The sequence below is a fragment of the Hypomesus transpacificus genome, unplaced genomic scaffold, assembly GCF_021917145.1.
Source record: "Hypomesus transpacificus isolate Combined female unplaced genomic scaffold, fHypTra1 scaffold_55, whole genome shotgun sequence".
In the NCBI taxonomy this organism is placed as follows: domain Eukaryota; kingdom Metazoa; phylum Chordata; class Actinopteri; order Osmeriformes; family Osmeridae; genus Hypomesus; species Hypomesus transpacificus.
Genome location: NW_025814032.1, coordinates 1031906 through 1059765, shown reverse-complemented (window position 1 = coordinate 1059765; position 27860 = coordinate 1031906). Strand labels below are relative to the sequence as shown.

Below are 27860 nucleotides of genomic sequence, written 5' to 3'. Positions count from 1 at the left end.
AGATGTTCTGTGTTGCTGAGTGCTCAATAGAGTGGACTTAGTACAGTATTCCATAATTAACTATCCAGGGTTAACCATAACCCTTAAATACCAGGGCTGTACCGGTTTAAATCCTGTCCACATTTGGCCTGAAGGCTAACATCCATGAAAATGTTACTGGATAAATGTATGACACTAAAAGGACTATAAAATAAATATACACTATACATTCATTCATGCACACACATCAAATATTTGAAATGTGTGTATACTTGTGTACTGCACACAACACACCATACACACAGAGGCATGAATAATAATAAACATACCATGGAACGCGTGTCTTATTACTTGTGTCCCTGTATGTAGGCTACATTCAACTTTTTCTCTAATCATCATCAAGACCCATAACTCCATAACTACTTCCACATGTTCATCCTCATCAACATAAAAGGATTTAAGTACTCTATTATGTTAATTCCTCACGCAGAAAGGAGGGAAAGCTTCGGCTGGAATCCAGTCAAATAATACATTGTACATTGACTTCCTTCAAACTGCTCATTCATACACTCCACTGTTCATGCTTTCTGTTATCATCTACAGTTCTCTCTCTTTCAATTTGTATAATTTTGTACACATTCATACTCTTTTCTGGAGCATTCATTGATTAGAGTGCAACCTTATAAACATGGCTGGAAGAGGGTTTAAGCAGTAGCGCTGCCTATTTTATGAGACCTCTGTAAGATTGAATGGGTTTACAGCGTTCTTGCACCAAACAAGTACATGTAAACTACCAACACACAGCTGAAGAGCATGCATTCTACTATAAAGTAATCTCTGCTTAATGTCTGAGACAGTATATGCGCACTACCTTGGTCTTCATGATGTCATCATCCCTGTGGATTTGTAGGATGTAGCCTGAGTTGCAGGTGATGGTGCAACGTGCGCCGTTAAAGTAGCCCAGACTGCTACACTTGAGCTCTGCATTGCGGATTGGAGGTTCCTGGCAGTCAATGGCCTCGCACGAGTAATGGACACAGCTATGAAAAAGACATAGAGAGAAAGGGAAAGAATGACAACAAACGTGAAGATGAGAGAGGAATATGAAGGATGATTCTTGCTCATTCACAAACACAGACACACTTGCACACACACAAGAAAGTATGGTTGTTATCGTAAAGGCCAAGAAAAGCAAAGGCAAAGGAGGTAGGGCATTGGCTTATTTGGTGTGCTTGCTCTCAGCACAGCACACGACTGTTCTCAAATATATATTTATTGACACCCTAACTCGTCCCTCAATTTTTTGCACTATGTAGACATGAAAGGTGCCAACATTTTTGTCAAGTTTACGAAAGTGTTGCTCTTACTTACTGAAGGTTCTGATGCACAGTTTAGGACATTCAGGCCGAATCCCAATACTCTGTCTTACCCCTACCCCTTAACCCTAGCCCTTAATTTTGCACGTTCCCTTGAGAGTAAGTGGTGTCCCAATACTGTTTTTGATCGAGGGCTAAGGTTAAGATGAAGGGGTATACACCCCTAAAAACCAAGTGAACTGCGCTACCTACAACAATGGCGGACATATCATCCAGAGAGTCCCATAAATGTAATATTTTCGGCTTAAATAATTTATAAAAAAATTATGAGTCTTGTTTTGTCTGCACAGGTCTGCACAGTCCTGTACACATGTATTTGCAACCATGTTCTTAATCGAATTGTTTTTTAACTCGCTAGTTCGCTACGCTAACGTTACATTGCTGATTTGCACAACATTCCCGCATTTTTCTGACTAGCATGTCTACAGTTTTAACTAAACTCCATTAGCAGCAAATTTCGTTTGATATCAGTGCATAACACTACTTGCTTTGTAGACATTGATATACATAACTGTAACAAAGTGGTGTCTCATTTCATAGGGCTATGTAGCCCTCACCCCTCAGTTTCGAGACACAAGGGCTAGGGCTAAGGGGTAGGGGTAAGACAGAGTATTGGGATTCGGCCCAAGTCTTTGTGGCAACAAGAGTCACAAACATTGCTAAGGTCATAACGTAACAAACCAGCTAAAATTGACCTACAGTTAAAGTCTGGTTCAGTTCAGCAACTACCCTCTAAACACACCCATGTGGGGCCCATGTGGGTTGGATATGGGCTGGTGAGTGGGCAAGCCCAGATGGGCTGATGGTGGGCCTCACATGGGCCCTAGATAAAACCCACATGGGCAACCCAGGTGTCCCCCATCTGGGGACCACACTAGCTGGGCCCCATGTGGGCTGATTATGGGTCCCTGCTATTCTACACTTAAGGGTAATAACCATTTTTATTATTATGGGTTAACAAATTCATTTTTGGGGCTTATTTTACGGTCCGCCCATACAGTTCTTTAAAAAAGCTACAATAACAAAGACACCAGTAATACAATAAATTAAACCTTTTTATTTAAGTAAAATTAAGAAAACATGCTTTTGCTCATTGTTCCCTCACTGTCACAGACAGAATTAGTTACTTTTCACCTCAAATGAACCTGAAGCCTTTATTGATTGGTTGCCTGTCGGCCCTGTCTGTTACCCCCCCGGTCCCTAGCACCAATGAGCCACTTGGAGACCACCTCTCGGCATCTTTACAGGTGATTTGGCTGGTCATGGTGTTTTTCTTTAAGCATCCTGCAAGAAACAAATATAATGGTCACTTACTTCATATGTGCCAACAAAAGTCTCAGCCAGGACTGTAAAAAAGAGCACTATATAAATTAAGATTATTATTAAAACGACACACATACTCTTGAACACACAAGTTAGGCAACTGAAAGACAAGTACGAACACACTGCCCAGCCAGGACAACAAAAGCTTACACATACACAATATTTAAAATTGACATCTTTATAACGTTAGGGTATTGTGACACCTTTCTAGTGTCAGTACAACTTAAAACATATCCATATGCACACCTACCACATATTACTTCATACAGTTTTAAGGCCTTGAACTGTCTCTTCCCATTTCAGCCCACAAAGTTGTACTGCCTGGACAGGCCATGGTCTAGGAGGAAGGTCATCATCCTTCTTGTGGCTTTGTCAACAGTCCCCCCCCCCCCCCCTTGTCAGTCACAGCTGCAACCTGAAGGGGAACAAAGGCAATACAAAACCAAGCAAATGTATCTTTATTGGTCACTGGAGTAAACCACTCAACATGAAATAACTGCCAGAAGCATGGCTGTGAGCACATTTGGGAAGTTTCAGATCAAATTCACTGCTAGCCCCCCAATAAAATGTAATTGAGTTGCACTACTAGACTTAACATACATACCAGTTTGGACATGAAGTTTGGGTTTGCCAGTTTTTCTTCCATGATTTCCAAATCATTAATTGTCTTTAGAGGGAAACCCTCTGGGGTAGAAGAGATGATGGTGCCAATGTTGCCACGCTGTTGTAGAAGCGTTTGTAGCATCCTCCCTTGGATTTTTTGTGTCTCTTTCGTTTCCTCAAGTAGTGTTAAGATGCGGACAAACATGTTGTCCCTAATTTTTCTGGTGACGTGGTGACGGGTTGAAACATCGGGCCATCTAAGGTTACCCAGAGGAGGTGGAAGTGTAGGCCTAGTAGATGGAGGCAGTGGAGGGTGGATGGAGGCGGTGGAGGTGTCTGCGTAGATCCGGGGGCTGACAGAGGCAATGGAGGTGTCTGCGTAGATCTGAGGTTGGATGGAGGCAGTGGAGGTGTCAGCACATATCTGAGGATGGATGGAGCCGGTGGAGGTGATGACCTGCGGGTGGATGGAGGTGTAGGCCTGAAGGGGCTGTTGGACCAATTGTCATCATCCTCATCCTCACTGGACAAAATCACTCGCCTAGAAATGTATAATATTCAAGCACAATCAATGAGTTAAAACATTTTAACAACAGTTGGTTAAAAAATATATACATTTTGGACAACAGGTGACACCACTATACACAGGATTCGTACACATTTCCACCAGAGAATTTCCATGATTTTTTGTCTAATTTCCATGACCTTATATTCCCCAAAACAGCACATCAACTAGCCTACGAGAATAGAAAACTACTCTTTCAAAACAGTCCATGGGAAATTTGAATTAAAATTAAGGATTATCTACAGATTTATAATACATAAAAAATGTTGCCCAACACTGACACACCAGTAGGCTATATTTCAGCTATAATATTTCATATTTCAAGAACTAATGACTTGAGACGAAATCACCTAATTCACTGTCCACTGATCTAAGTCCAAGTGCAATCATTAAAATGCCACCAGCTGGTAAAAGCAGAGAAATGGGCATTTTACAGTTTTTTTTTTTACAGTTTGTTAACTATGCCTGTTCGACTGCCTTGCTAACAAGTTAACATCCAATTCCTTCTAAACAATACCTTTAAGTCAACCACTCAAAATATGCTTGATATTGACTTAATAAATTAAACTCATCTGTTCAACGGCATGATTTAACCAGGTTTAATTACCAAAGCTACACAGCTACCTCACTGGTTTACATTCGCTTAAAGCTAGGTAGTTCCTGTCCTAACTAATACTCTCCAAAAAAGCTTTTGGTTAACATCATGCAGTCAAAAAATATATTAAACATAGAGGCAGATTCTTACCTGCCTTTTGTCCACAGGACACCGTCTTGATTTTGCGGATCCTTAATGGACAGCAGAGTACTACTCAAAGGTGGCAAAGTTGTTGCTGGGCAGACTTCTTTCTTTTGCTCTGTGATTGGGGAGATGTGCACTGCACAGTGGAGTGCGCACTGCTTACTTTAGGGTTTGAATTTTTGGGGGGGAAACCGTTAGCAAACTTGTCTATTGAAAGTAGTATAGTGCTTAAGACCACTATTAAATTGCTATGGCTACATTTCTAAATAGCCAATAAAAAGTGTATAAAAAGTGGACCGATCCCAATGGCTATTGTTAAAAATAGCATCAATGTCTGACATAAGCAATTTGGAATGTCTTGGGAGTGGAGCCCAGCTGAAGGCCACTTAGTTTAGCCCATCTACTGCCCATGTGGGACCCAACAACAAGGTCCACTCTGAGACCATGCCCAGCCAAAGCCCAACTAACCCAAGTGAGGCTAATGTGGGCCACAACTGTACGTGTTTGCAGGGTAGTTAGCTAATTAGCTTCTGGGAGATGGCTAGCTAGCTAAAACTGCACAGGCCAGGGTAATATCTTATGTGTAACTAGCAGGGTTTCCTGTGATTATTGCCCTGTATTTTTGACCGTTTTAGCAAAAAGTACTTTTACACTAGAGTAGTTTTCTATAAAACAGATGTTGGCTCCCCTTCTTTCTGGTAAGCAGTCCAACACGACAATAGTTGTTTAGTTACAGGGGTGGCGCCAGAGAATTTTTAATGCAGGTGCCGAGGGGGTGGTAGATCATTGACAGGGGGAGCTGCGCAATATATATATATATCTATATTTATACATATATAATATAAATACTATCAGGTCCAGAGTGGGACCCATTTTCAGCCCGAGAGTGTAATGGCCAAAATTCAGCCCATCCCCACCAGGATGCCTGACATACGAGCCCATATGGTCTCAGCTTTGGTAGGGACACTGAACACCCCCCCCCCCCACCACCACCACCACTACCCACCCCAATGGAGCTGTACTAGGCCTACATCATCTGTACTGGACTTCTGAGCAATTAAATAATGATTTATATTTGGGCATCCCAATTTATAGCGCCTTTTTACTACTTACAAGTATAAGTGTGAATGATAACATTCATGGGTAACATTTAAAAACATCAATTTAATGCAATGTTTACCAAAATGGACAAATTCAACTTCTCACCTGAACCCCTGATGCTGATTCATCACCAACCTGCTCTACATCTTTAGCTTCAGGGTGCTGTTTTTCCTGCACAGTAATTCATCAATTTAATACAGACACTAACCATGCTTAGTTGACTGCTGACATTGGTCGAGATTACAGGGATAGCCATATTACTATCCCAGGGATCCTATAGGCCTACTTATTACCAGTTAATATCACTTTTGAGTTGCTAGCGTCCTGGTACTAGGCTAAACTAGCATGGTCCCATTATGTGGTTAGGTTAGCTTTATCCTTCTGGCTTCAACAAGATCAGCTAGGCTACTGCTAACACAATGGTCGAAAGATTGCAGACGCTAGGGATGGATTTAATACAAGCAAAAGTTACATGCTCTACTTGTTTTGTCGGAAAAGGGCAACCCTACCCTCTTGCCTCACATCTCTTTATCAGTTTCTAGTAGTATTTTCTATTCTGAACAGCCTGTACACCAGAGGGCGCACTAGGTAGATTCTGACTTCCTCTGCATTGATTGGGCATGATTGGGCATTATAAACAAGTGCAAGCGCCCATGCTCAAACAATGCAGCGGAAGACCACTGAGACGCCACTGGTGAGTAGCTTGGAACCATGAGTTAGTTGCAAAGTTGTATTTCTGTTGTTGACCGAATGTGGTCTAATTGTTATTGTGAGCACTGAGAATCAGTTTCTTTCTTTAAGGTTTTCAACCTGTTATCGTGCTGGTGTAAAACTTACAATAAAAAGCACTAAAGCCGAGTTGTGCCTCGCGTCTATCTGGGTCTTGCCAAGTGGACCAGCATTACTAAGGAAGAACTTGACACTACTACGCCAACAACTTTCAAAACATGTTTCCATTGTACAGGGCTCGACATTAAGGCTTGTCCGGGACAAGTGGATTTTTTTGTAGTGCAAGTGGAAGAGAAATGTACTTGCCCCACTGGACAAGTTAAAACTCAAACAAAATAAAATGCTATGTTACTTCACGATTATATTTTACTGATTTTATTTGACCGATTTCTGCATTAGCAAAACGCAAAAAAAGTGTCTTCGTCGCAAGATCTCTACAGACTTTGCAGCTAATTTAATGCTCAACACTTGAACGGGGGCTTATTGAAAGAGGAATTATTAACTGTGTCTCAGTTACACTATCAGGGCTTTGAAATCCTGTGACTTGTTCAAGTAGGCATATGGCTAGTAGAAAATAACATTTCACAATCATTTCAGTAAATCAAGCAGCGCTGCAAGACCCAGTGACATTTTCTACAGCGTCGCGGAGTTGCTTTACTCCGTGTGCCTGCGCCTCGTCCATTACGTCTCACGGCCAAAGCGTGAGAGTTGGCAGCCCTGTTAAAAGGTGTATAACGTCACTGTGTCCAATCCCGACCGGTTATTAGCTAACATTCTGAGAAAATGCCACTTCAAATATTGATAAAAATGATTGTATCATGTTTTCAGCTGATTTACTGATTTCACGTTAAGCTTTAACTTCCTACCTTTCGAGCTAAATATTGTAAAAAAAAATAGAGTTAGCTTATCCTTTACTAGAGCCGGTAGAAAGACGCTGGCGCCGGTAAATTAGCCGTGCGCTACCTTGTCGAAACCCGACCGCACTTATACTTGTAGTTAACACTCGCTGCTGCTGTTTTTTTTTTGCTGTCTGACCATAATGCTGTCAATATATCCGGGGACAATAAGATATCATGCTTCAACATCTCAAAACTATGCGATAAAATCTCAATTTGACTGTTTACCACCACCTGCTGGATATTTTGTTGAACTCTTCTCATGTCAGAGTAGAGAACGTCGCCCGAGCGTCGCCTGAGTGGTCTTTCGGCTTTCTCTCATCAATGTAACTTTCCTAAATTATTTAGATATGTAAAAGTCCATATATGTTTATGAAATTTGACACGTAGATTGTTTGGTATGCCTAAAATAATATTACTTACACTTTGTTAGCGATTGCAAAATAAAATGGTGGCAAAAAGACCGGAAACTGGGTAGTTTACAGCGGTCGGGATTGGACACAGTGACGCTTCTTTACAGTTGAATATTAGCTGATATTTAACTACATACATTTAACCGATACAAATGTTGCTAATGCTTGCTAGGTACACAGCTGCCGACGCTAGCTAGCTAGAAACGTAAACACTAATTATAATAATTATAAATCTTTACCCGGATAAGTGAGTTTTGTACATGGACAAAAGTAAATGTACTTGTTCAAAGGACAAGTGCCTCAAAAAGTTAATTTCGAGCCCTGCCATTGTAGAATGGGTGGCGATGTAAGGCTAGCAGGTTTGCACTGTGTGGGTAGTTTTCCAACTAGCTCACTAACAACGACCTTGCTAGCTAGCTACTTACTCTCTGGGTGGTGAAAAAACTTCTGATACATCTCTTCTTTTTGGGTGACATTTTCCTATCTACAAAGCACAAAGGGGTCAGAAATATCAATGCTGAGACCAAACGAAATACTAATATGAGGCTTTATTATTTCCTGGCGTATTTAGTAGTCTACCGTGTCAGACTACTGACAGCTCTCTTTCTGCAAGTCAAGATTCACAAAGTGTTTCTGACTGCCACTTCAGACAATTAAATGACAATCTTGTCTAGCAGGCTCGAGGGCGCATTGGTTAACTTGAAAATGTATTTTTCACTTTTCTGGGCGAGGAACAATAATACAAATGAGTTTTGCAAATATATTGTGCAAAATACTTTTTCAGAATCAATCCAAACTGCAGCACAAATCAGTTCGCTAAAATATTGGTGGGGACAATTTTGTCATCTTAAATATTGATGGGGACTAGTACCTAGTGTCCCCCCCTAAATCTACGCCCACGTTCGAGCCATACATTGAACATTCGGGGCTTAACCCGAACCAAGGACCTAGTCAAGGTTTTTATGTGAGCTGAAATCAGGATTTCACGTTATATCGCGCTAGCGAGATTTTTTGCATTTATTTCAGTGCAAAATCGTTTTTTGAGCTTTATGTAATATAAACATTACGTTTGACTCATATTGTTATATTTTCCGAAAATTACAACCCACATTTTTACCTGAAAGATTCAGGGCTTTTGAGAAACCATATTTTTCCCACCCTTGCAGAAACCTAGATTTATGAAGTGACAGATAAAAAAAATTGTGTCTTTTTCAGTTCCTCCTGCCATCTTTTTCCCATCCATTTTATTATTTTCTTATCAGCTTAATCTTGCTAACACCCTCCACAACAATAAATGATGGTTTAGGGTTGTCTCCACGAAAACAACACGCACTTGTGATTGAGAAAGAGAGCATGCACGCCAACTGAAAACTGCACTTTTTAATGCACGGTCTGATCATGCGCTCATTTTGATTAAAACCTAGTGTAACCTATTAGCTTACTTATTAGTCACACAGTTAACAAACTTAACACATATCGTTTTATTCGATGTGTGAAAAAACAAAGAGAAAGCAGGCGATCTGCTGGCCAAATTTATGAGCGGGCAGAGCGGCCCACCGGGAATTCTCTCGATTCTCTTGATGGCCACTCTGGGCCTGAATACTATTACTAAATGAGCAATATTTTAGGGGGTGCTATCGGGGTGCTTTGGTCTTTCTTGGGGGTGCTAAAGCACCTGCTAGCCCCTCCCTAGCGCCGCCCATGGTTAGTTACCCCGGTGGTCTGAAGCTAGAAGCAAAACAGAGTATGGAGGAAGAAGCAAAGCAAAAGGACTACAGCTGGCGTCTCCAGATGAGCCAAATTATACATTATGGGCCCTATTTAAACTATCTGAAACGCAAGTATCAAACTCGAAACGCATGTAACGTCTAACTGTGGGCGGAACTCGGGTGCTGTTGCTATTATACCGGTGGGATAAATGACTCTTGCGACCGACGCAAATCTAAAATGGGTTGGTCTGAAGAAGCTACATTACTCATAAGTGTGGTTTGAGCGTAACGTTCAATAAACCAATCAGAGCGTCATCTCACATTCCCTTTAAAATCAGGTGCGCTTGTTCCATGGCGGATTGCTATTATAAGGGCGGATTTGCCAGGCGCATGCCAGGAGCGGTTCACCCAGAAAACATTTTAGACATCCTCAGACGAGGGTCAAGAGCAGTGTTGGGCAAGTTACTGAAAATTTGTAATTAGTTACAGTTACTAGTTACTTATTTTAAAGGTATTTGAATTACTTTACCAGTTACTTTATAATAAAAGTAATTAGTTACTAGGGAAAGTCAGCTTTTTTAATGTAATGAACACTACTGAAAAGTCAAACACAATAAACATATTTTTTAGACCTATTTATTGTAATCAACAGGGCAACAGTCCTTCAAATCAAGCAGTAGTACAAAAGTCCCTTTTAATACTTAACTTAATACAAAATAACTATCTCAGTCATTTAACAGTGTTTTTTTTTACCACATTAGGCCCAATGAAATAAAAGTGATTGGCCTACAGTATTAACACTAATTAAAAGAGAAAACAAAGGTGCCTTGAGGTGCTGCATATCATTGAATATGTGATTTAACAAAAGGTTAACAAAATGGTTTAACAAACATGCCTCATAAGGCAAAGCTAAATATAACGAAGTTAAGTCTTGTACTCGCTGTGAAATATTTTACTGTTGACTGTTCTTCTACAGGTACAGTCCTGCCCTTTTTGTGGTTCATGTTGTTTTAATTTGTAACTCGTATAACTGCATGCTCTTATGGGCGGGGATGGATTAACCAACGGGCCTACCGGGCCCAGGCCCAGGGGGCCCATAACCCAGAGCCTCGGCGTATCGTCGCTGTTATTAACTTGATGTACTAGGGTATTGATATGATGATTTGCGCCTAGCCGGTATATGCTAGGCTTAAGTCATTAATGTCTTTAACAGGGCCCCAAAAGTCCTACTGATTAAAATTAAAAATTGCCTAAACATTCACTTTGAAGATGTCACAAGAAAGAAACCTTCATGATACCTTTCAAGTGAGTGTTTATCCCCTCAGTTTATCTATAGAACTTTAGAGGGGCTGAGTACTCAATATGGGCCCTTCAAATTTGTAGGGAGAACTCCAAAAAGCAAGTGCAAAACAATAGCATTAGAAGCACCCCCAACACACTATTTATTGAAGATATAATATTGTTAAGTACTGTCTACCCACTTGACATGTTTGTGTATTAGAAACTGCAAGTGGCAGCTCGGATCTAGGACGGATCTGAGAGACCACAGATAGAGTGCGGCTAGTTAGATCAACACTTGTAAAGCACTTTGAGCTGCAATTCTTGTATGAAAAGTGCTATATAAATAAAGTCTTACTTACTTACTTAAGCCTATGATGGTAATTTTTCAAGAAAGAGAGAGGGTTGTGTGGGCTACAAATGTACACTCTAGTCTATGGTTACAACTATCAATTATGTTTGTAATATAAACGTTGTTTATTTTGTTGATTACTCGAGTACTTTTGCGTTTTTAAACAACAATATAAATATTATTCCTGAAAAAAAAAATATTGCCAAGAGAAATGTTTGTTTTTTTTTTGCGGTGAGGGGGGGCCCTTGACACATCCAGGCCCAGGGGCCCATGGTTTCTTAATCCGTCCATGCTTATGGGTCTTCCCTTTTGGCACTTGTTTAGTTTTTTTTCCACAATGTATGCTTCATGTTTTGGCTGCTTGCAATGTTTGGGACTACCTCGTTGTTATGATCAGTGACCTATGCTCTTTTGTAAAGCTCTCTCTTGGAAGTCGCTTTGGATAAAAGCGTCTGCTAAATGCATAAATGTTAATGTAATGTAAATATAGATAAGAGATTAGATTCTCAAAAATCAATCTCAATCTCTACCACCTATATCTGGAGACATGGAGATGCATTGAGCATTCTTTCATATTGATAATAATAAGCTTAATGTAGATTTTTCATATGAAGATTTCTGAGATGTACATCATGTTATCAGCATATAAAATTCAGAATTGGTATAGGTTTAGTAGCCTAATAATTATGTAGGCTACATAAAAAAAAGCATCTCCCTAAAGCATGACTGGACAGTTCAGAAATGATCAAATTTGTGTTCAAACCTGTAGTCTTTTCCACAGATCACATCCTTAGGATGTAAGCTTTCAGAAAAAACATATAGCCTACTCCATTTACCAATACCGAATTTATTATGCATGGGCAGCACACTAATATGGAGAGATATTGTCTCATTAGATAACATCCTGAAGGTATAAACTTTCAGATTATATATGGTTTTAATGGTTGAATCAGTTTTGCGTTCGTGTTACAGACTAACATGTAGCAATAAAATTCTGCGAATTGCCAAAATTACAAGTTGAGCAACCTTATTTAAATTGGAAGACAATTCTGAAATAGTTTTTTTTCTTCTTTTTTTCAGTCGTTAGAAAAACTAGCACGTTAGCTATGGTTAACTCCAGGTTAGCTCACGGTTGTTATGGCACACCATAATACCATATAACACCAGCAATTTATTTTGTAGCTATTTGGAAAAAACATCCTCTTTCTGCCTTAAACAGATGCCTAGGTCTGAACACGGCCAAAAGCACAACATATTTCAGACCCAGATTAAGAAATCAAGAAATGCTGTTCCACTTGTAATGGGTAAATAAAGTATGGTATTGCCTAGTGCTAGATGTAGGTAAAAAGCTTGCTTATCTAGCTAGCAATAATCATAATGTTTGCAGAAGGATCTTTGTGACTTAACTAATGCTATTATAGTCAGAGAATGTCTATAAGGGTGCTTTGGCCACTGAAGGGAAAACTGGGCAACTTTGACTTACTTTCCTCTTCCTCTAAAAAACCCTCCTTATGTCCATCTCGTCTGTGGAACAGTCATGTCTGAAGTGCTACTAGCTACAAGCGCGATGCGTCGATCAAAGAGTATGGGAGTTGAATCTGCGTGCTTGATGCTGTTTTTCTAGAAAACGTGGAGTGGAATTCTATTGCTATGGGTATTCTGCCAACTTATAAAGTGGAACAGATTTGATTGTGAAGCAATGGAAAGACCGCTGGACTAGTAGACCAGTCATGCACTAATATTTTGATCGCAAATGTGGGGGGGTCCAAACGTTACATTGCGGCGACGCCCATGACTGTAGCCTACTAGTAGTAGTAGGCTACAGTCATGTCAGTGGGCGAGTAGAGTCTGTGACTCTGAGGCTAACGTCAAAACAAGACGCGGTCTCACTCAAATTCCAAGTTTTACACAAATCACAAAAATATGTTGACCCGCTGGCTGTCTTCACAATCGCCGTATCTTTAAAACAATGTTCTCCATTTGGATGTAGAATTGACCCTGGTACGAAATTAAGAAAAAACTCATCAGACGCAGATCGACAACACTGTTGTCGACACTCGTTGACAACACTCACTGTTGTTCCTGCCGCAATCGTCAATGGAGGCTGACGGGGCTTTCACGTAGCAAAAAAAATCAACGTTTTTACAGCAACCTACATTCAAATCTCACCACCTGGATGTTTTCACAATAGTCATATCGTCATAACATTTCCCTCTTTCTGTTTTTTCGTGTAAAATTGAACTACAAAATTAGCTACGAAAATACTACTATGACGCTTTCTAGCATGGCTGCCGCCTAAAAGACTAGGCGGTCTCACAGGCGACCCGCACTCGCTCAATTTAAAAAGACTTTAGCGACCTAAATCAAAAATCCGAGATGGCAGTTCCACTCGAAATTGCTTTCTCAAAAAAGCCAAGTGGTTGGGATTTTTTGGGGGTGGGATTTTTCAGTTGTAATCCAAGCTCCAATTTGCGTGCTAGAACGTCTCTATCACGTTGTATCCATGCGTCGTTGCTAACGTGTGTTGACGTGGTGACGTAGCTAGCAGAGATTACCCTTTGTCGACTAAAGGCACTTTGGCGCCACAAAAACGTTGTAACCTCCTAAACTGTGCAACGGAACGTAAATCCCAATACAAGCAACTCAATCACTAGTAAGACGAAACTTTTGACACCTACGTTGTCTATGTAGTCCAAATATTGACGGATCCTTAGGGGGGCAAAAATAAATAAAAACTAGAAAAGGCTGTTCCTGCGAAACAGCAGTGAGAATGCTGAAAACCTGAATGGGGATAGCTGACCATGCTAAAAAAGCTGAACATTGTGAACATTTTCAGGAAGTTATAAGCTGAAGCTTCAAAGCGACCGAAAGGTATTTTAAATAGGGGCTGTAGCTGGACGAAGGCATAAAACTACAGAAAAGAAGAAAAATGCTAAACACAGTGAAAAATAATCTGAAAGAAGAGAAACAATGCATAAAAATTTGAACATTTAGTAAAAAAATATTTACTGGAGTTTCAAAAGGCCTGAAATGTATGTTAGAAAGGACCTGCAGCAAGATGAAGGCAGAAAAGTACAGAAAAGAGGGAAAACATTTAAAAGTACTGGCAGTTGGAAGATACTGCTGTGAAATGTATTTTTGAAAGGACCTGGAGCAAGATGAAGGCAGAAAACGGAAGAAAAGAAGAAGAAAAATGCTAAACAAAAAGGGGAAAATCTCAGAAAGATGAGCTGCAGGAAAATTTGAAAATTGAGCAGAAAACCAGTTGCTCAAGTCTGGGTTGAACGAATTTGAAGGTAAGAAGACCACACTGGAATGACTGGAACTTGCTGGAAAAACGTAGCAACCGCTGGTCATTGGCAACAGACTGGCAACATTTCTAACCTAGAATCTCAAAACGGAGGAGAAACTAATTATGCGTGCCTGCACACCCAGTCCTGTTCAGACACTTAATTTAAGATTACATCAAAATAATAATTCATAGTGCAGGGTTGCTGATTTTGTTGTTGTCCCTGGTGAGTTTTTTTATAGTAAATAACAAGATCATGCTACATCTAACCAGCGGATCATTTCTTGCAAGTGTGTCAAAGTGGTATGTATTAACACCGTAGGCTTGAATAATAACCGAAGGCGTGAATCTAGAGAGAGAGGATGCAATGGAAGATTTCCTACATAAGTATATCTACTACTTGGAATTGAAAACTGAGAAAATATTTAGAGTAAAGACAAGTTACTTTACATCTGTGTTCAATATCGTCAATTAAAAGTAAAAACTTTCCAGTTACTAAGCGTTTGTTCGTAGGATTAACTCCAGCTGCAGCAAACACTTAGCGTTACTGTTAGGGAGGACAATAGAACGCGTCATTTTTGGCCAAGGCTAACCAACTGTCAAACACTGTGGAACGCCGGTAGAAGACGCATTGAATCGAATGCTAAGTTAGCCTGAATGTAGCTAAGAACGCCACTGAGAAATCTGGCACCGGAATTTTAAGGTCCATGTCCTTTTCTTAGCTCTGTAACTAGCGACTGCTATCGAGATAAAAACAAACATGCCAGTTAACATGTAGACCCTTACCCCCTTAATGCTATCAAATGTTGGTTGCAATACGCATTGAGAAAGTATATGAAAATAATGTTTATAGTTTTTGTTGCTTTGGCTACCTTTCATAGAAGGTCGGCACAACCGGGAGACATATCTTAAATGAAAGAGTAGGTTGTTTTCTTCAAAATAAGGTATATTTAGTCAATTTTAAAACATATACATTTTGAGAAAAATCAAGTTGAAGTCATGTTGATGAAAATCCCATAGGGATGCATTGAAATCTGAACGTTCTATTGAGAAAAAGATAGTTTTTTCACTTGTAACTTTTTTCAGCATGTCGGCACAACATTGACACTTCCTGAAAAGCTAGGTCAGGTGGAAATACGTCATCAGCCAAATTTTTTTTTTAAATCGAAAGACATACATTTTTGTTTTTGGCCTCTTGTATGAGTTCCAGCCTATTCTCCTTCAGCTACCTGTGACGTCATGACCCTTGGACGGATGAGTCACGCGTGAATGATTTTGCACGGCGCTGCAGACTCTTCCTTATAGCCTAGCATGTCATTTATCATTGGCAGGACCCAATTATTAGGTACTATTGTTAATCGTATGGCGGACATTGACCTTAATACTATGTAGACAAAGGTCTCGGTCATGGTGACAGGCTTTTTAAACATATCTCAAGACACTTTACATATATATTTTCAATGTATCGAACACAATAAACATTGGCAAAATAAAACCTCTCCTCTTGGTAACTGTTTTTAAGAAATGTTTCTACCGAAATGATTCATGGTAGTGGTATGCAAATGTTTTCGTCACGTAACACAAATCTTAACCATTCATTGGCTTATTATTGTTTGTCAAGAAAAAGTGTGAAAATTCGTTCTTCTTGGCTATTTTTCTATAAAGTATCCACGACACAAAGGCTGATTCACAGAAAACCACAAAAACTGCTGAAATTACATTCACAGGTGAGGGGGAGTGGCACACTAATACTTGCAACAGTTTAGGTATAATTTTAGATCCAAATTGTCGTCGGGTTTGTAGTAAATTAACATTAGAAACATTAACAAATGGCGTCATCATGGAGATTATTACTTGTACAAAAAAAAATGCCTTTTCAAGTGCCGGCGCTTCTTGTGATATTTAATATTGTAAAACATAACTTTGAACTTCACGAATATGACTTTGATCATGTAATATGGAAAAGAGTGCATACAGTTGCAAACAGACTAATGAAACAATTCAATAACTTTGTCAGAGTTAGTGATAAAGACTCATGTCTAGGTAAGGTGTTTGAGCTACCGCCTCCATATGGGCGTGAAGTTGCAGAATTTCCGCCCTGCGCGTCTCATGATGCCGGTGAGACAACTCAAAATGACATTTTTGATGTTAGAGAAGCTAATGATTTAGTGATTGGTTTACATGAACAAGTTAGCATAGTTAACAACACTAAAATAGAGTACCAAAAAGTAGATATTGATAAATTAACTAAGGAAAGTAAAGATATGGGGCTTAAAATATACCAGGCTGAGAAAGAAATAAAATCGCTTAGAGCTAAATGAATCAAATCGACGGAAAGACAAAGTCTGGTCAACGTACGTAACATAAATAGAAAAATTAAGACGATCAAATAGATCACCTTAAAGCTCAATGTGGGAATTTGCAAGTAGCGCATGAGTTCGAGCAGGTTAATGCAGAGCTCAAAACAGAGAGAGAGAGACTAGAGCAGAACATTCACAACTTGCAATTCCAAATGCAAGGTCTTAGGGTAAAAGATAAAAGCAAAAACCTCAAGCGGAAAGATGTATCTTTACCGGACAAAATGACCGATTTAAATGACCAAATACAGTACTGGCAGGATCGAAGTGTTAAAGCTGAAGATCAGACCAGAAGCGCGTTAGTCTCAACGTTAGATGGTCGTGTATATAATGATAAAACTAGGCAGACCGTAATGGAGCTGACTTCGGTATTAGGGGGTAAGTATGAATAAAACAACGGAGGTAATAGATTGCGTTTTAAAAAACATGTCAGGATTAGAAACAGAGCGTTTACTTAGCGTGTCAACGTGTAAAAATTGAACACTAGAGGCCAGACATGTATCCTTGCAGCAGATTAAAAGTAGGTTGATAGAGGAAGACAACCTCACCCTTACAACAGAAGGTACAAGTAAACTGGGCCAGAAATTCGGAACCGCTGGGGTTTGTTTTTCTGATGGGACTAGGCTACATATAGGTCTTAAAGAGCAAGCATCCGGCTCTGCCCAATGCACTTTCGACACAATTGTTGAAATGGTGCATGATGTAGTCAACACGGTGCATGCAGAGGACGATAGGGGTGGGCTCTCAGACAGGATCTTTTCAAAAATTACTAATTTGGTAGGCGATAGAGCAAGTACTGAGAAGAAATTTAATGAAATACTCTCTCAGTACCGTATGCAAATATTGCCAGAAATAGTCGATGGTTATACTCAGTTACCTGACTCAGAAAAGTCTAAACTTGCTGTAGTCAATGAATTGTTTTGTGGGATGCATGTCATTGATGGACTGGCACATCAAACAGGTGTTACTTTAGATATGTGGGAGACATTAGTTTTTAAAGGAGATAAGGTAGGTTGCGTAAAGTTAGATTCAACCCTTAAATCAGGGGGGGAGAGCGGTACCGTGAGGCTCATCCGTTCTGTTTGTAAGACCGTGCAGGAGCGCGGGTGTGAGAAGAGTGGCAAACCCGTCCAGTTCAGAACCTTCTTGTTTAATAAGCACGGTTCTGATCATGTTCCATTGGTTCCATTCAAAGGTAACCGTATTAATGTAACGTTCCATAATGCAGCAGGAGTTTACTATCTTTACCCTGACTTGTTGGAATTTACACGGTTATCTCAAAATGAGAACAGGTTAGTTCAGGCTGTCCATGCTGACCTTAATATTAGTCAGTTTATAGCAGGTTGTAGGGCATTAGGGCTCATCTCCAAACAGGTTACAGAACCATTCTGTAGAGTTCTTTCCAAGAAAGAACATGTATTAGCAATGAATGATAGGTATAGAACGCTTGTTATAAAGCTTAGAGAGTGGCAGGCAGACAGCAGGCAGTTTATGAAGGGTGAGGTCACTCTGTTTGAGGATGTAGACATCCACAGAGGACCCATCTTAGATACGTTGTTGGAGTCAACGTCAGAAGAGTTTGATGCTATGACTCAACAAGTTCTAGAACTTGTATTTGCTAGTTTAGTGAAAGTTTGCTGTAGGTTGGTAGCGGACCACTTGGAACATGGACGGTATGATGATGTGTCTGAAGATCAGTATCATGTCCTCAGATTAGTGCCCAAAACAAATGTTTCGTGCGAGAGGGATTTTGGGATATTTGATTATATCAAAGTTCAGGGCCAGCAAAATACCATTATAGGGTATGGTCATGTTTAAGCAGAATAGGTCCTGGGAATGATTGTCAGGGTTAGATCCAGATAGAAGAACTGAAGTTCTCGCCTCAGCTCGGACATCTGTGAAAGGGCAGAGGGCACTGTTCTGTGAAAGAATGCATAGAATTAGAGAGGATAAATTGCATGTGCTTAGAAACCAACAGGATAGGCAGGTAGTTAGAGAAGTTCAAGCAGTGCGCAGGAAACAACAGCTCACTCTTGAAATTGGTAAGTATGGTGGACTATGGACAAGCGAGTTAGAGGTTAATGAACAGGTAAGTAATTTAGGGAGATTTAATACTAGCAGTATTTGCACAGTTAAAGTTCCGTCGTTTTGTGTTGGGGCAGAAAAATTATAGTGGGATTTTAAATATATCAAAATATGGCAAGAGGCTCCCTGTAGATCAGCTCATCAGTAATCTGAAGAGTGTTGTTGTTAATCCCATCGAGCCTGTAGACACTAGTTTAGATGAAGGGTGTGGAGCTGCACCGGCTGATCTTGTTGCTGATAGGAAGGTAGAGTTTTTGAGGGATGCTGCTGAACAGCACCTTAAGGCACAAGATCTGGGGTGGAGGAGGGGAGGGTTGAGTATAGTCAGACTGCCAAGTATTGAAATGCCACAGCAGTTACTTGGTAAGAGAGTTAAACATTTGTATGTAGAGCGTGGGTTAGATAGGTTTAATGGGACAGTTATAGATTGTAAAAGAAAAAAAGATGACATTTTGTTCAAAATAAAATACGATGGCTATAGAAAAATGTACTGGTTGCCCTTATGGACCGAATACCAGGAAATGTAACTAGTATTAATACCGGTTAGTGCAGAGGATCTTGTAGGGAAAAGAATAGCGCACATGTTTATTAACAGTGAGGACGATAGTGTATGTTGGTGGACAGGCAGAGTAGTTAGTTTTAATGGGAAAGATTGGTTCTTAATAGATTATGAAGAGGAGGAAGATGACAGAGTAGCCAGCTCAGTGGTAGAATACCCATTACTCACAGATTATTACGAGAATGAGGTTAGGATTTATAAATAGGTTTGTAGTCTTGCGATGGGTATGTAATATTCAGGCTGTATTGGGTAAGTAGTCATTTGTTTGGTTTTAGCATTGGGTTGTCTGATCAAGTGGGCCTGTGTGGCACTGACAGACTTAGCTTTGTAGTGTGTCATTTAGCTATCGGTATGTAATATTCAGGCTTTGTGGAAGCTTGAGGATATTCATGATGGACCATTTGGTGATGTGAGACAGGGGGCCCCAGTAGGGGGTGACTCCCTGTTAAGCCAAATGGTCTGCCATAATATCTGATAGCTGCATTGGGTAAGTAGTAGTAGTATTTGTTTGGTTTTAGCATTGGGTTGTCTGATCAAGTGGGCCTGTGCGGCACTGACAGACTTAGCTTTGCAATATTAAAACGGACTACGTCTATAAAAGTATATACAGGTAGGATTAAAAGTAGTACAGTTTGTTGATATGAGACAGGGGGCCCTGTAATGGGGTGACTCCCTGTTAAGCCAAACTGTCATAGCTAATATAGAAGTAATAGATAAAAGTTGCTCCCCTGAACCTTCACCATGGATGCAGAGGTGCCCAATTGTCCTCTGAGAGCTATCAACCTGTAGGTTTCCAAACTAGATACCTACAATATGGTAGCTCTAGAGGCCAATTGGGCATCCCTGCATTACAACAGTCACCATTCACACACACACACACACCCCAACCCCCTACACCCCCCCCCCCAAAAAAAAAGTTGCATGTAATTCCCTCCACAGGTCCAAATGTCACAGGAAAATTACATCCTTGTAAAGTAAAGTGCTGCAATTCTCTTCTTTCTTGTGATTCAATTCACAAAGAATATGAGATAGTTGCTACAAGGGCCTTGAAGATCATTTGTAGACACTGTATTTGATTAACGGGGATATATATGCGAGAGATTATCACTTCACTGTTTCCATTCATTTTTGAAACCATAAGTGCTGCGCAGGAGTCTCATTCAACCAAGTGAAGATCTTAATTGTTTATCTCTATTTAAGGCTATTTTGCTCATGTTTGGTTTAATTGCGCATTAGGCCATTTTGTTCCTGCCTTTCAAGGCTGCAATTCGCTTTTCTATCAGTAGGTGTCGCAAGGTGTAATTGTTTGTTATGATTAGCATCCAACATCTGCCTGTTATATAATAGGGTTTCCCGCTTCTTCTTTTTCAAACAATGCAAGCCAAACATCTGCCTGTTTATTTGCCGCCTGTTTCTGTGTTGTTTTTATTCAAAATATTGTCATAAAGGCCTCTCATTGGTTGGCCTTTTAGAATGAAATCTGTTCCCACCTTTTTCTTTTTTATAAGGGAAACATCTGCCTGTTTATTTGCCGCCTGGTTCTGCATTGTTTTTATTCAAAATATTGCCAAACAAACTCTCATTGGTTGTTTTTTTCTAAATACAATTATCATGAAACGCCCCTTATAGTAATTGGTTGTCCAAGATGTTAATCATTAATTTGATCCAATCCTGACAATATTTGCATACAGTAAAACCATTCACACCTCGTTTACTGGACCATTCTGACTTCGTTTTACAATTACTTCAAAATAAGTGAATGTTCCTACTTCAATGTACAGGCCGCATGTCCCTCGACCCTTCAGGGTATGCTGGCAGGATCGTGTCACCTCATTTGGCGCAGGTATGTTTTTTTTTTTACTTCTATCTTTACATTGTACATGGGTATTTTGTCTTCTTCTTTTTACCAAGACAAAATACCCATGTACAATGTAGAGATATTCTATCCTTTTTTTTCTGCCTTAATCGATATCCAGGAGTCTGCAGCACATATGCTAACTAACTATTCATTTTAATGTAGCCTATTCCTAAATACATTTCATGCGTTGAAAATATGTTTTTAATTATTCATCACATTCAAGTTTTAGCAGCACAACCTATAAACGATAGTACTGTTAAACAATCTATTCTCTTTTGTTCAAGGTCGCACTGTTGCCATCTGGGGGGACAGTATCCTGCGCGGGGTGGAGGTGGCAATCCCGGAGGCTTTGGCGTGGGTACACCCGGGAACCACACTCCAGAGGTCAGCTCACCAACAGCTGCACCACCTCACCACCGTCAGTGGCCCGCTGCAAATAATTATAAATATCGGAACTAACAACGTAGCGCAGGGGGATTCTCCTTATGATATCCTCAGGGGAATGGGGGAACTGATGGACAAAGTTAGGGAGCGGTACCGGTATGAAGTAAGCTTTGCCGTGTGCTCCATTCTCCCCCGGCCGGTGGATGATGCTACCACCAAACACGTAGTTAGGGAAACAAATCTTTTCTGGAGCATCTGTCCTTCGAAAACGAGGGTGTCATTTATCTAAGGACAAATAGATTATTTCTGAGGCACTCGCGTCCTGTTTTGGAATTTTACAGCCCTGACCGGCTTCATTTGAGTAAAGAGGGCAAGCGTAGGCTTTTTGATTATTTAAAAAACTTTTTGTTTCATTATGCTAGATAGGGTAGTTAGGGAAGGATTTAGCAGTTTTGATTATAATATTATTTTATTTATACTTTAATTTCAGAGTGACCTCAATATATATATATTTTTTTACTTTCCCTTACATTTTCTTTTAGGCTTTAGTATGATGTCCAGTGATTATGTTCCTTGTTGTTGACCAAAGATTAATTGGCACTAAGGCTCTTGACGTTCGTGTGCATTCCATCACTAGAATATGAGAGCTTGTGCCAACATACTGTACCATTTTTACATGTAGGTAAATCAGTCCGTTTGTAGTCTCGACGTTTGTTAAGTTATCATGTTGATTGGTTGACAGTCAAAATTAAAAGGCTTAGCTCTCCTCGTTCTTGTGCATCCTGTCACTTGAACAAAAGGGCTTGTGTGTATGTGCATTCTCGGTTTTAACACATTACTAATCGTTTTCTCTTTTTTCACAGGCAATGACTACATTTTGGACCATAAGTTTCATATCCCTATAAATAAAGTATATTATTTATAATACAATTAGTGTATACTTTTTGTCCATCATAAACAAACAAACGTTTTCAAATCAAGGTATTTGAAAATAATGGGCAATGTCACAACAAGCACACACAAACATCCTGTTCAACGTTAAATACACCCCCAAGTGGCCAAAAATTAACATTACTGCAAGTAACGCTAAACGTGACAATCATTTGCATATTTGTGGTCTCGATTTAACAATTATTTATAGCGAAGTACAGGACACCGCATTAGCTCGCAATGTACAAAGAATTTAAGTCATATTTCCCGCCCTGGCTAGAAGCAGATCTCTGTGACGTAGAACAATGGCGTTCTTGAAGGGAGCTTGACAGCTTCTCGGTGCCACAAAACTCAAGGCTTAAAGCGGTGGAACGTTTTTAAAAATTACCTAAAATCACGCCTAAAAACTGGATTTGTGAGAAAACTAATAGTGGTAACTGAAATCTGACTTCGGATTAGTTTAAGTTACGTTAGGTTACATACGCAATTGAAAGAAAAACGTAGCAAAACTGATAGGGAATTTTTGCCCTCCCTATTACTGTACTGCAGCCCTGGTTTGGCTGTTCGTGACGGTCAGCTATGACAGTCGCGCCGCGATTTTTGCAGAGTTTTCTAAAACTTGCTAAAATAAAAACGATCTAGCTAGATTATGTACACTTTAACCTCAATGTACATACCTTGTTTGGCCAATTTGATCGATTGTGGAAAAAAAGTCGAACCGTTATTAGCCTAGTTATGGAGAGCCATCACGCTAGCTCGATTATGAGAAATGTAGCAAGAATCCACACCTAAAACAAGTGAACCTAGACGAAAAACTGTACGTCCAATCCAAAAAATAAGGATATTTTCCAAGACCTAAGACTCTGCCGAAACCAGAGATATTCTTTATATGTCTGTACAGTCAGAAATAGACTCTACCTGCAGTTTCGAAAACGTGTTCCTTTTGGTTTCCTGGTGTGTGTTTGTTTGGCTGCCACGGTGATGGCGCAGCTGTGCTCGCTAACGAGCTGGGCAGCGAGAAAAAACATTTACCTAGCATCCACACCTCAAACAAGTTAACCTAGATGCAAAAATAGACGTCCAATCAAAAAAAATGAGGATATTTTCCGAGACCCAAGATTCTCCCGAAACCAGACATGTCCTTTATATGTCTGTGCGGTCAGAAATACGACTTTACCGGCAGTTTAAAAACACGTCTACTTTCGAAATTCTCTGACGAATTTTACCCACCTCTCCATTGAAGTTAGTGAGAGAATTTGAAAGGCTGCTCTCGCTTCAAGGCTCAAAGCTGAAAATCTGTAAATGTGAGCTCTTTAGTAGTTAAATTGGCTGAAAGAGGACAAGTTGTCCTACATTTTAAGGTAAATCTTGTTTCTGAAAGTTAAACTATATGAACGTCAGAGGAATTTGTTTGACAATTTAGTTGAATATCAGAAATAGAGCAGCCAGCAGAGTGTGCCAACAACAACAGGCTGAATGGTGATTTGACCTCATGAGCACAAGGTTGCAAGTCAGTCTCTCTATCCTCTCTGCTACACACCAACTGTTGAGATTGTATGAATAGAAAGGGCAGAGTATTAGCTTTGGTCAGCTTTGGGACGAAGGTTAGGAAACAGTTGACATTTCAAGGTGAAATTGCATGAATTTGTGCAGGGTATTTCAGAATTATGTCAAGCTGTTTCTTCTGTGGTAAGCGTTGTTAGATTCAGCCAATGTTGGAACTGCTCTAATTCAATCATATTTTGACATACCATGGTGATATTGTTTGTGGTTCTTCAGAATGATGTCATCCTATTGAACTAAACAGATAATCAAAATAATGACAGGCCAAAAGATTATGGCTGGATTCCAACCTATGACCTTATACTTTACAGGTCACCATCCCAGCTCATTGAGCTATTCTCAGTGTTGAATATTGTCATGTTCAGTTACTGTATAAAAAAGTACGCTGTTCCTCCTGTGGTAAGCGTTGTTAGATCACCTCCCATGGCTTCTCCTACCACTGCTACGCTGACGACACGCAGCTGTACCTGTCGTTCCCCCCGACTGATCCGGGGATCTCAGCTAGGATTGAGGCCTGCCTCACAGACATCTCCGCCTGGATGACCGAGCACCACCTCCAGCTGAACCTTGGCAAAACAGAACTTCTCATCATCCCGGCTAAACCCTCCATCTCCCACGATCTGTCAATCACCCTGGGATCTGCGACGGTGACCCCTTCATCCTCTGCCAGGAACCTTGGGGTTACCATGGATGACGAGCTCTCCCTCACGGCCCACATTGCCGCAGTCTCCCGGTCTTGTAGATTCACTCCACCCAGCGCACTCCAGAGCACTCCACCCAGCTGCTTGTCCAAGCACTTGTCCTCTCCAAGTTGGACTACTGCAACTCGCTGCTCGCTGGTCTCCCAGCATGCGCAACCCGCCCACTTCAGAGGATTCAGAACGCAGCGGCCCGCCTGGTCTACAATCTACCCAGACGCTCCCATGTTACCCCACTCCTCATCTCTCTCCACTGGCTACCCATCAACGCCGTATCAGATTCAAGACCCTGGTACTGACCTTCCGAGCAGTGAACGGGACTGCACCCGACTACATCAATTCTCTCCTGCAACCTTACACCCCCACCCGTCACCTACGGTCTTCTTCAGACAACCGCGTGGTGGTCCCACCGCTCAAGACCGCCCGGTCCCAACACAAGCTCTTCTCCTGCCTGGCCCCCAATGGTGGAACGAGCTCCCCACCTCAATCAGGGACACTGACTGTCTCCCCACCTTCAAGAAAAGGCTCAAGACGCACTTGTTCCGGGAGTACAACGGCACTTAGGAATGCTTGGCTGGACCTGATGTTAGTTTCCTCCAGGATCACAATGACTCTTATTGAGTGACTTGTTGCTCTTGTAGGTTAGTTATAACAAAGTTATACTTTTGTACTCTTGTACTCGCTGTGAAATAGTTTTACTGTTGATTGTTCTTCTACAGGTACAGTCCTGCACTTTTGTGGTTCATGTTATTTTAATTTTAATTTGTAACTTGTATAACTGCATGCTCTTATGGGTCTTCCCTTCTGACACTTGTTTAGTTTTTTCACAATGTATGCTTCATGTTTTGGCTGCTTGCAATGTTTGGGACCACCTCGTTGTTATGATCAGTGACCTATGCTCTTTTGTAAAGCTCTCTCTTGGAAGTCGCTTTGGAGAAAAGCGTCTGCTAAATGCATAAATGTAGATTCAGCCAACTTTGAAACTGCTCTAATTCAATCATGTTTTGACATACCAAGGTGAAATTGCTTGTGATACTTCAGAATGATGTCATCCTATTGAACTAAACAGATAATCAAAATTATGACAGGCCAAAAGATGATGGCTGGATTCTAACCTACGACCTTATACTTTACAGGTCACCATCCCAGCCCATTTAGCTATTCTCAGTGTTGAATATTATCATGTTCAGTTACTGTATAAAAAAGTAAGCTGTGTCTCCTGTTGTAAGCGTTGCAATGAAACCAGGCGTTGACGCTCGCGTAGGGCATTGTGGGAAGGCGAGCGGGGCATCGACGTTCGCGTAGGGCATTGTGGGCAGGCGAGCGGGGCGTCGAAAGTTGGATTTTCTCAACTTTATGTAAATGAGGAGCGTGAAAACGCTAGCGATGGCCAATCGGGTTGGTTTCTTGTTTCTTGTAACGTAGCAACTGTTGGTCATGGTAAACATTTCTAGGTTTGACAATTTCAAGATGGAAGAGCAACTCATCGTATGTGTGTCTTCAAACAACATTGTGTTGTTCTGTGCACCTGACAAATAAAATACTTGAACTACCCAGTATTGTATGATACATCTATGTTCGATTACATAGACGTAAATGAAAAAAATTATGCCTGGCGCATTGTTGCTGAGGTTGTCGGCGTCCCTGGTGTGTATTTTGTACTTTAATTCAGTTTCTTCACATTACGTAACTTTCTTCTGTGCTAGCTACATAGTCTCTAGCTAGGTCACCCGGCACACGATTGAGATTCAATGCTGAAATGCTGGCTGGCAGCCACTCGCTATCCATACAGTGAATATGCAGTGGCAAGTCATAGGCCGAATCCCAATACCCCCCCTTACCCCTTCCCCCTTCCCCTTAGTTTTGCGCGTTCCCGTGAGAGCTAGTGGTGTCCCAATACTCTTTTGGAGCTAGGGGAAGGGCTAAGACTAAGGGGTATACACCCCTTAAAACCAAGTAAGATCGGGAGCTTACCTGAAACCTAGGGCTATGTGAAAACTTTGCGACCGGCAACAACGGCGGCCAGATCATCCAGAGTCCGATAAATGTAATATTTTCGGCTTAATTAATTGATAAAAAATTATGACAGTCTTGTTTTGTGTTATATACAGTCATGAACATATATATTTGCAACCATTTTCCTAATTGAAACGTTTCTAAAAATCGCTAGTTTGGTACGAAAATGTTACACTGCTGAATTGCACTACAGTCCCGCATTTCACTGACTAGCATGTCTACAGTTTTAAGTAAACTCCATTAGCAGCGAATTTCATTTAATATCAGTGCATAACACTACTTGCTTTGGAGATATCGATACGTGCTAGATGACGTACCTGTAACCAAGTGGCGTCCCATTTCCTAGGGCTATGTAGCCCTTACCCCTTACTTTCGAGGGCTAGGGGTAAATTAAGGGGAAGGGGTAAGGGGAAGGGGTAAGGGGGAGTATTGGGATTCGGCCATAATCTAGCAATTGATTTGCAGAGATTTCCAGTAATATACTAAAAGGTTACACATGTCAACATTTATGTCTGATGCATCTTTTTTTTCAGCTGGCACAAGACCCGTTACATAGAGTGTGGGTGGCATTTAATCTTTCACTTGGCCTAAAAAAGTGTGGAAAAAGATAACCTATTGTGTGCTGTAGATAAGATCATGTCAGATCTAGAAAGCGTATTGGATTTTTGCTTGCTGTGTGTAAAAGTTTTATTTGTCTGCACATTTGCCATGACATTATACAAACTACAACAGTGATTTAAGAGAACTACAGCTCTGAATTAATCTGTCTGACACGCCCCCGAGGGTGGTGCACTGTGGGAAGGCCAGCGGTGCAGAGCGGTAAAAAACGCTGCAGTGTGAACGCACCGTTAGATTCAGCCAAAGTTGGAACTGCTTGTACATTTCCTATAAAAATGGGACAACGGGATGACTGGTTTGCTGCTGTAAAGAATAACTTACTTATAGTTTCTTTAAAAGGATGTTTTGAGTGCCATAACTTGTCATGGAAGGGAATTTCAAATCATGCCTAGCATCAGTGGGGATGTGTCCTGGCTTAGGTTACTGAAATGAATTTGTGC

General features: G+C 40.6%; 1 protein-coding gene across 2 annotated transcripts in view; it reads right to left on the bottom strand.

Annotated features, from left to right (window-relative positions):
* pappaa (pregnancy-associated plasma protein A, pappalysin 1a) overlaps nucleotides 1-27860 on the bottom strand; it is a 383886-nt gene that overhangs the window by 113017 nt on the left and 243009 nt on the right. For both annotated transcript variants that reach the window (XM_047017373.1, XM_047017374.1), the window contains exon 14: nucleotides 851-1019. In XM_047017373.1, the coding sequence (XP_046873329.1) occupies nucleotides 851-1019 (169 nt within the window). The remainder of the gene's footprint in view (nucleotides 1-850; nucleotides 1020-27860) is intronic.